Source organism: Patella vulgata, chromosome 7 (assembly GCF_932274485.2).
Source record: "Patella vulgata chromosome 7, xgPatVulg1.2, whole genome shotgun sequence".
Taxonomy (NCBI): domain Eukaryota; kingdom Metazoa; phylum Mollusca; class Gastropoda; family Patellidae; genus Patella; species Patella vulgata.
This window is the reverse complement of record NC_065885.2, coordinates 63969664-63985282: the sequence shown is the minus strand read 5'-3', so window position 1 is coordinate 63985282 and position 15619 is coordinate 63969664. Positions and strand designations below refer to the sequence as shown.

The 15619-nt window shown below is 36.0% G+C and overlaps 1 protein-coding gene across 1 annotated transcript in view; it reads right to left on the bottom strand.

The window, feature by feature from the left end:
• LOC126827241 (muscle calcium channel subunit alpha-1) overlaps nt 1-15619 on the bottom strand; it is a 69379-nt gene that overhangs the window by 17643 nt on the left and 36117 nt on the right. The window contains exons 12-23 of the mRNA XM_056102174.1: nt 15034-15244; nt 12950-13070; nt 11940-12091; nt 11322-11434; nt 9727-9833; nt 8844-9045; nt 8005-8134; nt 6877-6936; nt 6198-6304; nt 2143-2230; nt 845-952; nt 103-155 (exon numbers count right to left, since the gene is read on the bottom strand). Coding sequence (XP_055958149.1) covers nt 103-155; nt 845-952; nt 2143-2230; nt 6198-6304; nt 6877-6936; nt 8005-8134; nt 8844-9045; nt 9727-9833; nt 11322-11434; nt 11940-12091; nt 12950-13070; nt 15034-15244 — 1452 coding nt within the window. The remainder of the gene's footprint in view (nt 1-102; nt 156-844; nt 953-2142; nt 2231-6197; nt 6305-6876; nt 6937-8004; nt 8135-8843; nt 9046-9726; nt 9834-11321; nt 11435-11939; nt 12092-12949; nt 13071-15033; nt 15245-15619) is intronic.

The window sequence follows — 15619 nt, the reverse complement described above, 5'->3', positions numbered from 1 at the left end:
CGCTAACTATTCGGCCATCCAACCCCTGGTTGTGTTTGTATCTCATGACTTATTCACTGTTATGAAATTGGAATTCAACCAAGTTCCAAAAACATTACTTACCGACATTCTGCTTCAGACAATTTAGATGTATCTGTACATTTGTAAAATTTTCCCTAAAAAAACAAAACAAAAAATATTTAGCATGTTTTGGAAAAACTTATTCCTTACAATGAATCATAAATCACAACACAAACCTTAACATCATAAATGGAGCTTAACATTCAATCGACACAAACTATGTCATTTCGGGACTAACATATGGTTCCATTTTATTTCAATAATTTGCTTGCGCGTAGGGGTCTTTAGCAGTGGGAGGAAATCAGAGGACCCCAAGTAAAGCCATGAGGTTGGCCAATTAAACAGAGACCATCTTTCTACTGTTACTAACTATTCCTCAAAACTTTGATCAGTAGCTCTATATATATCACAACACTAATTATAGCGGAAAATTTTAATGAAAATCTACGAAGAACTGAACCCCGTAAAAAGTAAGTAGGACTATCGTAAATATGTATATTTATCAACAAACTCTGAAAATCTATATTCAACATTTTGACCCAAATACTAACTATTCCTGAAAATCTGAAGAAAATTGGTGAAATAACAAACTCTTAATGTGAATATAAGTGTGGACAAACGACAAACAGCGGTGATGACAATAAAAAGTTACATCAGGGATCAATGCGGTTTCAAAATTTTTGCTTGTCAGACATTTTTAGTAGGGATTAACAGCTGAGAATTAGGTAATCAAAAGTTCTTGTCAGCTACATGAAATACGGTCAATAAAAAACAACAAATTTACCTTAAATAGTTGAACTCCTATTACAGCAAACATAAATTTGAGAAGGAATGTGACCAGCATAATATTATAGATAGTTTGTACAGCTACAATAACACACTGTACTACATGCTGTAATAATAAAAATATATAAACATATTATAAACCAGGTTAAAATATATAAACATATTATAAACACTCCACTATAAACCAGATTAAAATATATAAACATATTATAAACACTCCACTTAAATATATAACCATATCATAAACACTCCACTGTATACCAGGTTAAAATATATAAACCTATTATAAACACTCCAATGTATACCAGATTAAAATATATAAAAATATCATTTCTTTCACATTCGTTTAATTTCAAATCTTTGTATAAAAATTCGTAAAAATCATTTAAAAACACCCAAATCAACTAATTTGTACTTGTGTCCAGTTTAAAGCTGACTCATTTACAATTGTTGATTTACAAGTGTTTAATTTCTCGATCACTGTTAAAAAATAAACAATTGATTATTGATGTATAATGACTAAGTCCTTAAAGTGGGCGGGAAATTAAATACTTGTAAATTGGACACTGATTATCAAAATTAATCAGTTGTTAGCTTTAAACTGATTTTTACGAATCTTTAAACAAAGATTTGATATTAAACAAATGTGAAAGAAATTAGTGCTAGATATACAAGATTAAATGATACCCGGGTTACAGTGATGATACAATACTATATCTCCATAGCAACTATAGATGTTTAAAGCTGACTATTGCCAGTATCTACCTTTTGTAATTGAGATAATATTAACCTTCAATATCACATGCTCTAGAGATGAAAGGATATGAAATGACGTTTAACGTCCTGCTGTTCTGCTTCCAACTGGGCTCACGAAGACGGCCAAACACCATAGAGTGTGCTGTGAGGGAAATTTTGCTCGGACGACGGCACTATGGCCTACTGTTATATCGAATTCAAATTGTCAAGGGATCTTTTATGTGCAGGCCAATGTTTACACGGATCCTCGGTTTTTCGTTCCATCCAAACAACTAGACAGATGTGCCTTCCGTCCTGCATCACTGACAAGGGTAAACCACACCGGAAAATCTGGATGAACTTTCTCGACCAATGCAGAGATCGAACGCCAGGCTAGTGAGCGTCTTGCCCACCGTGACTTCTATTCTATTCGAAATATAACCTGCGAGCTCGGCTCTAAGGTTTTTCTATTTCGAATAACAACCTGTAAAGCGGTTGCTATTTTCTATATACAGGGAGGAGGTTTAGCTCCTTTAAAACAGTATTATTAAAAAATCCTACCTTTAGACCTTTAGCTCTGTTTATGGCACGTAAAGGACGCAGTACTCTCAACACACGGAGAATTTTTACAACTGATATAGCTTCATGGCTGAAAATATTTTAACAAAATATAAAAATCATAATTTCATCTGGATATGAACAAAAGACCCAAGAACATTGATTTCCGATCAGTTTAAAGTACACTGAAGATTTGCTTAATATGAAGTGCTTTTTTTTTTACCCTGTGGCATAAACAGAAACTCTTCACCACATAATTCAACATTTTAATTGTGTAATTGTCATGGAAAATTTGAAAAGATAAATTGTTTATGTCAAGACAAGACAGAACTAGGCAGTAAAAGCAGGGGAGTAATCAATATTTTTATTCAAAATTGTGGTAAAATATGATATACAGTTCTTATTTGTTCAACAATGAAAATTATTTGTTAAAATAACATTTCAATATGTGTCCAGTTGCTGTGTACACAAATATATTTTATCATAGTGAAATGCATGGTAAGTCAGTGTATAAAAATAATGATTTCAATTTTCATTTTTTTAGGTGAGAGGGAGAGAGAGAAATGGGGTTTAACGTCCACTCAACACAAACTGGGTCATTTCAAGACTGACATATGGTTCAATTTTATTTTAATAATTGATTAAATGGCTTGTGCATAGTGGTCTTTTATCAGTAGTGGGAGGAAACCAGAGGACACAGAGAAAACCCAAGAGGCTGGACAGGCGACCCTATTCCTTGTCATGTACAATCAGGGATTCAAAACTACGCCAGTGGACTCAATGACAGACCTTGTGATAAAATGCACGCATGCACTATTCATTCGGCCATCCACCACCCCCGCCTCCCAATTTGATTGGAACAAAAGAAACAAGGACATGAAGTGAGTTCAAATACCATGTCTTCAGTTGCTGTGTATACAAATAGTTTTAATTTATTGTGCATGTGTGTATACTGTATGCAGTGTTTAGACATACATTATATAAGAGCTAAATCTGCCTATTGCAGGTCTTTCTTTAGGCCTTAAATGTTATATAAACTATCAATTGGACATTTATAAACATGACAAGACCATAATCAATTCTTGATGCCATCAGAGATATTCGAGAATTTAACTAGATTAAAACACTTAGGCTATTTAATTATTTAATTCAAATAAGGGCAAGCGAGGCTAGACTTGAATACACCAGTATCGTGATTTTGATTAATAATAAACAATCAATGAGCACATCTTGTCAATACTACAAACAGTGAAACCTTGGCTCAAAATAAAGTAAATTGAATGGCATTTTCAGTGTATTCACTTTACATAATCTATTTTGGAACCATATTAGCAAGAATGGCCAGCTCTTCATATCTAAATCTTACATAATGTATCTTTAATATATTGTACATAAAACGTGTGATTTCTTTGATCAGATATTCTCTGAGCTATAAAACTTTGATTTGATTGTCACTGAATATATATATAGTATAATATATGAATAATCCAGGGCCATCTCAAAGCATGGGCAAGCTGGGCAATTGCCCGGGCGCCCAATGAGCATAGGGGCCCAATGATAATCTATGTTGTTATATTGTTCAAATATTTGTGTTGATTAATCTTCTCATGTTTTTAAGGTTTTAATTTTTATAACCACTGATTTTGTTTCAAGCACCAATATAATAAATATATGTTTAATTTTATCGACGATTTACATTTTTAATCGTGTGAGTGGTTGTTTAGGTAGGGATCCCAGTGTACTGCTTTGCCAAGGGGCCTATAATGCTGATAAGACGACCCGGGAAGGATGGCAAGGGTGCTCACATGTATAACATATTTTGCTCAGAAAACGACCGAAAAAACCCCAAGATTAAAGGATTTTTTAAAGAGTAAACATTGCAGTAGCTCTCTTAATCAGGTGACGCAGAAGTCAGTCAGGTCTCAGTTCTGTTGTTTCACACCGAGTAGATTCATGATGTACAATGTAATTAAACACAACAAATATGTTTCAGCTGTCCTGGTTGGTTGGTTGGGATATTTTCTGCCTCAGTCGCTGCATGCATTGTTGTCCGAAATCCAATTTTTCACTCGCTTGTCACTATTTGGGATTGACAGAATTAAATTCTGGAACAATCAATAATGTAACAATTTTAACTACTTTAAAGAATGGGAGTCAGCTTCTAGGCCATATGGCACAATAGGAAAGTATGAACGCATGGCAAAAGCGGAATATTCAAAAGCAATTTTTAAAATTTTTGACAATTTGAGGGTTGTCAATGAGAGAGAGAGAGAGAGAGAGAGGGGGGGGGGAGGTTTAACTCCACAACACAAACTAGGTCATTTTGGGACTAACACATGGTTCAATTTTATTTCAATAATTCGCTTGCGTGTAGGGGTCTTTAGCAGTGGGAGGAAACCAGTTGACTCTATTCGAAATCACACCAGTTGACTTAATGACAGACCTTATGATACAGCGCGCACATGCTAACCATTCGGCCATCCAACGCCTCTGTGTGATTGTGAATACTAAGAATATCTAGTGTGTGAACATCATGTGTAGTATAAATATGTATATATATATTATATTAAGATATATAGATATAACATTCAACTGATTCAGATAGTCTTTCCAATCTGGTTAAAACACAGATCCTATTTCGTTTCGTTTTTTATAGTTCAAAATTTTGTTTTTACTTTTCTTCATTACACTAGGATCTGGATTAGTTGTTAAATTACTGGCGTTCTGATTGAAGTGAGGGATTAGCCAATGAAACGATCTGTTATGGAGAGTTCTTGGCGTGCGATGCACGGAACTGTGGGTAAACCACTAGCAACACCAATGCTGATTGATTAATCAAGGTCTGACGTCATAGGGTCAAAAGTCGCTTGTGCGACCCCGGACGCGAAGTGAAATATAGATCTGTATTTTATTCAGATTGATAGTCTGCCCCAAGTATACAAATACTACCATGACACATCTTAATCTCATGACTTAAAGGGACACATGACATATATATAGTACCTATCATAACACACTGGTCACTGATTTGGACATAACAATTCCAAGATATGTCATAACAATTTAAGACACATGCCATGGCCATAGACACATTATAATGTCATGACTGTTAAGTTCTCAGGACTAAGACACATGTAAACACATGTCATGACAATAGACAAATCATAATGTCATGGCTGTTAACATCTCAGGACTAAGACATATGTAAACACATGTCATGACAATAGACACATTATAATGTCATGGCTGTTGACATCTCAGGACTAAGACACATGTAAACACATGTCATGACAATAGACAAATCATAATGTCCTGACATACATGGACATAGATCTTACCTCCTGTCATCACCTCTAATATCAAATCATACATATATAGTAGAACAATAAAAATAGAGTTTACCAAAAGAAATTGCATTGCAGTTTAAACTCCATGAGCATTACTAATCACAGCAATGGTTAGCGAGAGAGAGAGAAATGGGGTTTAATGTCCACTCGACACAAACTAGGTCATTTCGGGACTAACATATGGTTTAATTTGCTTGCAAGTAGGGGTCTTTAGCCGTGGGAGGAAACTGGACGACCCAGAGAAAAACCACACGAGGTTGGACAGGCAACCCTACTCCTTGTCACGTACAACCGGGGATTCAAAACCACACCAGGTGACTCAATGACGGGCCTTATGATACAACGCGCACATGCTAACCATTCGGCTATCCAACCCCCCGCAATGGATAGCCTAGAGAAATGGGTTTAAGTAATTCTGGAACTTTGTATATTACAAACGTTTTTGAAATCTTTGGAGGTTCCTCATCTACAGAAAAAGGAGCGACTATCAGCTATGTATGTCTACCTGCGAATTCATTGGATCTAGGGCAATTGCTGGCGTGAATGAATTGATAAGAATTAGTTAAGCAATTATTAGTTATTTTTAATTTATTATAGTAACAAAAAGAACCTAACAAATAAAAAAAAGAAAACAATATGGCTAATGATTATTGTCCTTGTCAGCAATTGCCCCTCCCCCCCCACCAAGACTGTAAAGGTAAAGATACTTACTCAAGTGGGAACGATATCAAGGAAACTGCTACAACAATTAAATCCAGAATATTGAATGAACTGCGACAGAATGATTCTTTATGTAGAACCAAACCATATGTTATAATCTGTAACAAGAAAATACATCAACCTGTTAATCTTCTATGTCAGTCATTATTGCTGGTTTAGAAAATAAGAAACAGGCGTTTGCCATGCAAGATACGCTCACTATTTCTAAGAGATGGATGGAGAACAGGGAAAATCGATAGGGCTCATCCTCCCATTGTCCCAATGCTTCACAAAAGTTTAACGTAACGACCACAGTGTTCTTTTCTGTGGATAAGTATGTAACGCCAAGGGAGAGAACACCAATGTTTATGCCAACTCTTCTATTAATTCCAAAAGCAATGTGATCTCAAAATACCTACAATTTTTTTTTTTTATAAGAAATCTCCTTTATTTTTGCCCCACTGGCACACTCTTTCATTGTCAGCAAATATTTATTAGGCCACACAAATTAAAAATTTTGCTTATTATAAACAAAAAAGTACTTGAGTGTTCTTCTAAAAAGTTTCATTTTAACGAACAGACAGACTATTCTCAGTCCAACTGAATTCTATACAGAAGTTCCGTTACCTCTCTCTCTTCCGACCCCCTCCCCCCTAAACCTTGGTTCATTTACATTTTCTTATCTACTTACTTTAATAATAATTTCAATAGTAAACACGCTGGTGAAAAAATAGTCAAAATGGTTTAAAATCTGAAAAATAAACAAAGAACCATATTTAAATAGAAGTTGAAAAACCAATACATTAATATATTTACAGATTAGAAAGTTCATCCAGATGTTCTGGCGTGGTTTCCCCTTGTCAGTGATGCATGATGGAGGGCCTGACAAGGACAGCTGTCTAGTTGTTCGGATGGGACAAAAAAACGAGGTCCTGTGTACAGACTGGCATGCATGTAAAAGATCCCTTGGCAGGTGGAATTCGATATAAAAGTAGGCCGTAGCGCCGCTGTCCGGGCAAAATTTCCCTCATAGCACACTGTATGGCGTATGCCTGTCTTCATTAGCCCAGGTTAGGAGCAGAACAGTAGGACGTTAAACCCCATTTCATTTCATTTCATACAGAGAAGGGGGGTTGGATGGCTGAATAGTTAGCACGCGTGCGTTGTAACACAAGGTCTGTCATTGAGTCAACTGGCATTGTTTCGATTCCCCGGTTGTATGTGACTAGGAGTAAGGTCGCCTGTCCAACCTGGTGGGTTTTTCCCCAGTTTCCTCCCACTGCTAAGGACCCCTTCGTCCTGCACCACTGACAAGGGGACTTTCTCGGCCAATGCAGGGATCGAACACCCGTCCTCCTGGCTAGAAAGCCAGCATTTTTCCCACTTAGCCACTGTGGCTCCCTAATAAAATAGAATAGGTTGCCAGGCAACAAACCGTAAATAGGTGAAATTGGCCAAGCAATACATAAACAGCTACCCAACCACCAAGTATTTTCCGGCATGGTTCCCCCTTGTCAGTGATGCAGGACGGAGGGCCTGACAAGGACAGCTGTCTAGTTCTTCGGATGAAACGAAAAACCGAGGTCCCGTGTATACATTGGAATGCACGTAAAAGATCGCTTGGCAGTTGGAATTCGATATAAGAGTAGGCGATAGTGCCGCTGCCCGGGCAAAATTTCCCTCATAGTACACTGTATGGTGTATGCCCGTCTTCATTAGCCCAGTCGGAGGAGAACAGTAGGACGTTAAACCCCATTTCATTTCATTTTCATTTCATTTCACCAAGTATTATTGAGAGAATTAAAATCTTATAACTTACGTTATTTCTAGGTGATTCCGACCGTAATGGATCTTCTGCAGCCAACATAGCACTACTGATTAAAATACACACCAGAACCACATTACGGAAGTAAGAATGATTGCATATCCTGTGACATAGGACTCGGAATCTAAAAATAAACATCATTAAAACTAAAAGACATACCAGTAATCAACATTTTAAAAAGGTAAAACTTCAAAATTTCAAGCTTTGCTTTCACAAAACAAACATTACTTTACAATTTTAAAGCTAAAAAAAAAATCAAATGAGCTTGAACATCTCGTCAACACAATAATTTGCTTATTACAAAAAGTATTCAGTTAGTATCGTTGAATTCTGACAAGGTAGCAACCAAATTTCTAGTTAGCAATAAATAATCTTTTCTCTTTATAATTTCTTGGAAAACTGTGTTTAAAATATTTGACTTCACAAAATATTTTATCGTTAAGAAAATATTTTGATCAATTTTGAAATATCTCTGATAATTGTAAATGCTTTCTGCCTGATTCTGTGGTAGATATTTGTTTATAAATGGGGGGTTGGATGGCCGAATGGTTAGCACGTGCGTGCTGTATCATAAAGTCTGTCATTGAGTCGACTGGCGTGGTTTTCAATCCCTGGTTGTACGTGACAAGGAGTAGGGTCGCCTGTCCAACCTCGTGGGTTTTCTCCGGGTCCTCCGGTTTCCTCCCACTGCTAAAGACCCCTACGCGCAAGCGAATTATTGAAATAAAATTGAACCATGTGTTAGTCCCGAAATGACCTAGTTTGTGTCGAGTGGACGTTAAACCCCATTTCTCTCTCTCTCTCTAGTTTATAAATCCTGCTTCACAACTCACTTGTTTGTGTGAGAAAATAGGAATAAAGAGCTGGCCTTTGGTATTGGTCTAGCTTTATCCGAAATATGAATCTCAGACATTCTTCGTGGTCTCATCTGTGTTGAAGTTGTTTGTGCATCTTCTTCTTCCTCGTCCATTTCATCATCTGTTGTCCTTTCTTCATCTTCTGTTTCTTCCCCTTTCTCTTCATCATCGGTATCTTCTAAAAATTAAGGCATAGAGTCTTAATTTATTATGGAATTCTTCTATACTTTTGAAATTCGGAAGCTAAGCTTACCAGTACATTAAAATTAATTGGAAAACCTAGTCCCAAATCCAGGGCAATAACTCTATCCATGATTCGGAGACACAGTGGCTAAGTGGGTAAGACGCTGACTTGCTAGTCTGGAGGTTGGGTGTTTGATCCCTGCATTGGCCGAGAAAGTTCATCGGGATTTTCTGACATGGTTTCCCCGACAAGGTTGTCAGTGGTGCATGACGGAGGCCCTGACAAGGACAGCTGTCTAGTCGTCCAGATGGGATGAAAAACTGAGGTCATGCGTGCACATAAAAGATCCCTTGGCAGTTGGAATTCGATATAAGACTAGGCCATAGTGTCACTGCCCGGGCAAAATTCTCCTCATAGCAAACTGTATGGCATATTCCCACCTTCATTAGCAGAACAGGCCCAAATAAAGACCTGCAACAGACAGATTTAGTTCTTGCATAAGGTATGTTTAATATTTCGACCATCTGATGAACTTGTCATGTGAATAAATGTCGAAATAATAATCTATGTAACATATGAAGCTAGAAAAAAGACCAGCAATAGCCACATGTAGGTCTTACATAATGCATCTTTAATGCGTGAAATACACTAAACAGATGATCAAAGTTATCATACCTTGAATTGGAACTTGCTGATTGTGACGATATTCACCAGTATCGGCATCCTCAGCACAGAGATTAATGCGTACGTGATGATCGACAGTGGTACTTTCTCTACGACTTCTGTAACACAAATTTCAATATTAATTATTACATAGCATTATTAAAGATACATTATCACAGATTAGTTAAAGAGCTGGCAATTATCACTATAATAGTTAAAAACTAGATAATGTAAAGGCAATTTGCTGAAAATTTCAGTCAAATTGATCCACTATGAACCGAGATTTTAGCGATTGAATATTGCGGCTAGCTTCGATCATCATTACTAAAGTCGGTACGATAAAAAACATAGTCTTGATTATCCATTTTTTTATTTAATTATGAATGGAAGTCGTACAGCAAATCGGAACCTAATCCAATAAACATCGCAGGCTAGCAATGCCATCGATAGTTGATTATGGTCTGGATAAGTTAATTAATGTATAATTACTAATTTAGATAACATTTCAGGCCTAATGAAAGACCTGCAATAGGCAGATTTAGCTCTTGCATAATGTATGTTCAACTGAGTGCATTTAAAAAAAAAAAAATAAATATGTATTTTAATCATTGAGAATTTGTCTATACATTTTTTGTCAGATATAACTTCTGTAGTTCGGTTAGCTTACAGATCATGTGATCTTAAGGATCTTGTACAGAGCGATGAGTATGACATGTACACGTTTTGGCAGGTTTTGTGGGGTTTTGCTATTTAATAATGTACAATATCATGTGATCTTGAGGATCTTGTACAGAAATAGATTCCTGAGTATGACATGTACACGTTTCAGCAGGTGTTTTGTGGGGTTTTGTTGTGTAATGATGTATGATATCAAGATTTATCACCCAATAATACATTCTACAGTAGATATCGCTTGTGTGATAACTTTCATAATCTACTGAGCAATATCGCTTTACATGAATATGATTGGTCAATTAAAAAGGAACTACTTTTTGGATCCAGTGAAGAAAATTTCTCAATCACCATAAACATAGCTGTGTACCTATTTAACATTATTTAGTTGCTGCGGGATTATTTTGCAGCTGACTCATTTTCATGGATAATATCTTGTTGTCTTTTTTGAAGCGGCATTATGGAAATTAAATAAAGAGCTGACAGTTTTCGTTATAACAGATAATTTAACAGTAATATGCTGAAATGCTTGGTTAAATTATTACACTCTGAGTCGAGAAATACTCATTTTAATAACGTTGTAGCCTAGATTGTCAATGTTACGATAATAAACAAAGTCTCCATTATCAATATTTATGGTTAATCATTACGACTGTTGAACAGCAGGTCGGATTCTAATCCAGTAAATATTGCAAGCTAGCAATGCCATCTAGAGTTGATTATGGTCTGGACAAGTTAATAAATGTCTAATTAATAATTTAGATAACATTTCAGGCCTAAAGAAAGACCTGCAGTGGACAGATTTACCTGTTACATAATGTATGTTTAAGATAACTTCATAGTAAACGGTCATTTTTTTTTACAATAAATTTAATGGTACTAGTTATTTTTCAATCTGATTAAAACACAGATCCTATTTCGTTTAATTTTCTTACCTTCTACTTCTGTTACTAGGATGACGGCTCAATGTTTCTACTTTTTCTTCGCCACTTTCAGCTTCGTTATTCTCATTACCATTTACATCTACCCCTTCATCTACTTCAGCATCCTAGTAAAATATATACGGACAATACGTAAATAGTTTATTTATTGGTTTTAAGTTACGGACAATATGCAAAAAGTTTACTTTTATTACCATCATATTAATTTATTACACAAAGCACAAGAGGAATTTGATATGCAAGTCCGAACTTAGTAAATCATTAACCATCCACTATTTCATCTACTATGAAAGAGAGATAGAGAGAGAGAGAGAGAGAGAGAGAGGAGGGGAGAAAGAGAGAGAGAGGGGGGAGGGAGGGAGAGAGAGAGAGAGAGATGGTTTAACCCCCCACCGGACACAAACTAGGTCATTTCAGGCCTAACATATGGTTTAATTTTATTTCAATAAAACTCCCTCTCCAGTGCACTCACTAGTTATCATGCTTCTCTCATCACATGACCTGTGTATTCACAGAACTCTGACTGTTAATCTCTCACTCACAACTAGCAAACCACATAGTCAACAGGGATGGGTTGCCTTTATTGTTTAATTTTTCATTATTTTTGCTTACCTGAGAATCTTTAACAGGACTCTTACTCTTAGATCTTCTGATGGATCGAGTGCGTTCCTTCTCCTCATTCTTTTGTTCTTCTATTTCTGTTAAACTCTGGGCATCGGCTAAATTATCAACAGCAATAGCCAAGAAGACGTTCAACAGAATATCTGATTGTACCGTCAAAGAAAATTATGTAAACTACTGCAACCACGCACATATCAAATTATGGCAACTACTACAAGCAGGCACATATCAAATTATGTCAACTACTACAAGTAGGTACATATCAAATTATGTCAACTACTACAAGCTGGCACATATCAAATTTGATTGTAGGTTATCTAATCAAGCAGTCTTAATTATTAACATACTCTTGTATAGCAAAAATTAAGTTTAATTTCAATATAACCTGGGAGAGAGAAAGAGATGGGGTTTAACGTCCACTCGACACAGACTAGGTCATTTCGGGACTAACATATGGTTTAATTTTATTACAATAATTTGCTTGCACACAGATTCGCTTGCACGTAGGGGTCTTTAGCAGTGGGAGGAAACTGGAGAACCTGGAGAAAACCCACAAGGTTGGACAGGCAACCCTACTCCTTGTCATGTACAAATGGGAATTCGGAACCATGCCATTTAACTCAATGACGGGCCTTATGATACAGCCAAACGCGCTAACCATTAAATTAAATGCTCGTAAATTAGACACTCATTATCAAAAATTAAATAGTCAGCTTTAAACTAGACACATACAAATTACATGTAGATGATTTTTTGGTGATTACAAAAGATTTTTACAAATTTTTAAACAAAGATTTGATATTAAAAGAATGTGAAAGAAATTAATGCTAGATACACAAGATTAAATGATACCTGGATTACAGTGTTTGTTTCCATGGAAACAAATGATCAAATCTGTGACATGACTAGTATAAAAGGTTGATGTGTGTACAAAGTTTCAGAAAAATATCAGGCATTTTGAATGTTTTGATCAAATGCTCTGTGTTTTTTTAAAAGGATACAGTTACCGCAAATAAAAAGAACAACAAAATAAAGACAAACAACACATCCAATTCCTTCAACACCACCATATGCTCGTATACCATCATACATAACAACATTCCAATCTTCACCAGTCAATATCTACAAATAAAAAATGAATAAATAATGATACTTGTAGTACCACTTGGCAAACCTTGGCAAACTCTGGTACCCTACACTTAGCCTCAGCTGTACGACGATGAGTGATATGTACCTACACCTATACAATTGCGATGCGACTACCAGTTTACTTAACAGGAAAACTTGCAGCTTTTAGAAAGAAGTTCTCAAAATTGGGTTGTTCGAAGAGTGCATAGGGTTTTCATTGCAAATCTGTACTTTGTTTAAAGAAAATCGGATAAACTTTAAAAAAAACAGCTTCAGACATTGAAAGCTTTGTATGATAAAAAAACTCTTCCAATGGCGGAATTTGTCATACAGTCGAGGATAGATGTAGGGTATTGGAGTCTGCTGAGGTTTGCCGAGTGTTGTAATACATCATGCTCCACTTCTTGTCTGGGTCCAGTTGACAGAGGATATGTACACAACTCTATTAAACTTACATTGTTTGCAACTTAAAACAAACTTTGAGAAACATACACTGTAATTGATTATCTCCCCTTTGACCACAAAGATCTTGTCCGGGTCCAGTTCACAGAGTGTATGTACACAACTATATTAAACTTACATTGTTTGCAACTTAAAACAAACTTTGAGAAACATACACTGTAATTGATTATCTCCCCTTTGACCACAAAGATCCTGGAGTAACATTTACATCCATGATCAAGGTTCAGTTGGGAGCATTATTCAAGGATGAAGACAGAGAATTTAACTAAAATTCAATGACAACTTTTGTCTTGGATTTCATTGACAGTGATGAAAATGGTGATGTCATTTTTGTTATATCAGTTAAGTATTAATAGGGGCACCCAATGTCATGCATGTATTCCGCAAAACAATTTAGTTGACGCATCATATATGACTCAACAATTCAGCACTTTAAGGGGAGGCACTGCTCGACAAATATGAATTTTAAAATAACTGGCTTCTAATAATGCTATCAACTTGAAATTTTCAGGAATTGTTCACATCGACAAAAAAGGCTAATCGGCAGTTTTGGGGGAATCTGCTTTACTGGTTACCATGGAAACAAAAAAAATCATTTTTACTGCTTAAAAAAAATCGTTCTCTGAAAGTATCAAAGGTAGAAGCCTGGAACTTTTTTTTAAAATGTTCCTAGGACATTTCTCTGTGCAATTATCAATATAGTGTTGTTATTGTGTCCTTACATGTCATTCTATGTCAACAAAACAAAAATTATGAAAAATGTTGTTTTCAATGAGAGATTTCAAATGCCAATTTACTACACTAAAAATTCATTTAGAGTACTGAAAATCCTTATTTGCATGGAAATAACATTACTTAAGTATGTGTGTAAGTTTCAGACATATCTGTTGTAAACTTTTCAAGAACGATTTTTTGTAAGGTTGTCGACTGTTGATATTTTACTTTTTGAGAAATTAAGACATAAAGAGGTAAAACAGCAAAATTTGAATTGCAAGAGTGTTCAAAAGTGCATTTTTTCTATCATAAACCACTTTATATGTATTTTCTTTAATTACAAGTGAAATAAAAATGAATGAACATCACAAATATGCAAATATAAAAAATCGATAATTTGAGTCAAAATTGACATTTGTCGACCCTTTAAGAATTAGGATAACTGTTCATTCACTTTATGAGGGGAGAGAAAGAGATAGAAATGGGGTTTAACATCCACTTGACACAAACTAGGTCATTTCGTGACTAACATATAGTTCAATTTTATTTCAATAATTCACTTGCGCGTAGGGGTCTTTAACAGTGGGAGGAAACTGAAGGATTCGGAGAAAACCCACGATGTTGGACAGGCGACCCTACTCCTTGTCACATACAACCAGGGAATTGAAACCGCGCCAACCATTTGACCATTCCCCCCCCCCCAAACTTTTAATAACTACATGAGGCCTGTACATGTATGCAATTCACATAGTGTACTTAAACCACACTGCAAGAGACTTACCTGAAAGACGGTGAGTAGAGACTGGAAGAAAGTATCAAAATTACTGCGAGGTTTCATCTTAGAATGGTCAAAGTTAAATCGTCCACCAAACAGCTGCATCCCCAATAAGGCAAATATCACAATAAAGAGGAAGAGTAGTAACAATAAACTGGCAATAGAACGCATACTGTTTAACAAAGAGGCTACAAGATTTCTTAGAGAAGACCAGTATCTGAAATAAGCAAAAAAATTTATATAGTGTAGGTTACCAGGGAGAGAGAGAGAGAGAGAGAGAGAGAGGGGGGGGGGAAGAGATGCTTCAACATCAATGTGGGAGGGCATCCAGAGAAAAACACGACATTAGCTAAACAACCCTAGTGCTTATATTAAGATCGAACAAATGGCCTGGATCAAAGACGAATCATGATATCATCAGAGTCCATGTTCAACAACCACTGTGGTCAATTTAATAAAGAACAAAGAATGACATGAGAAGGAGAGTCTAACATCCATTTGACAGGAACTGGAGCATTTCGACACTATCATATTGTTCAATTCTATTTTTAGCTGTTGGACGAAACCGGAGGAACCAGAGGGAAACCACAGG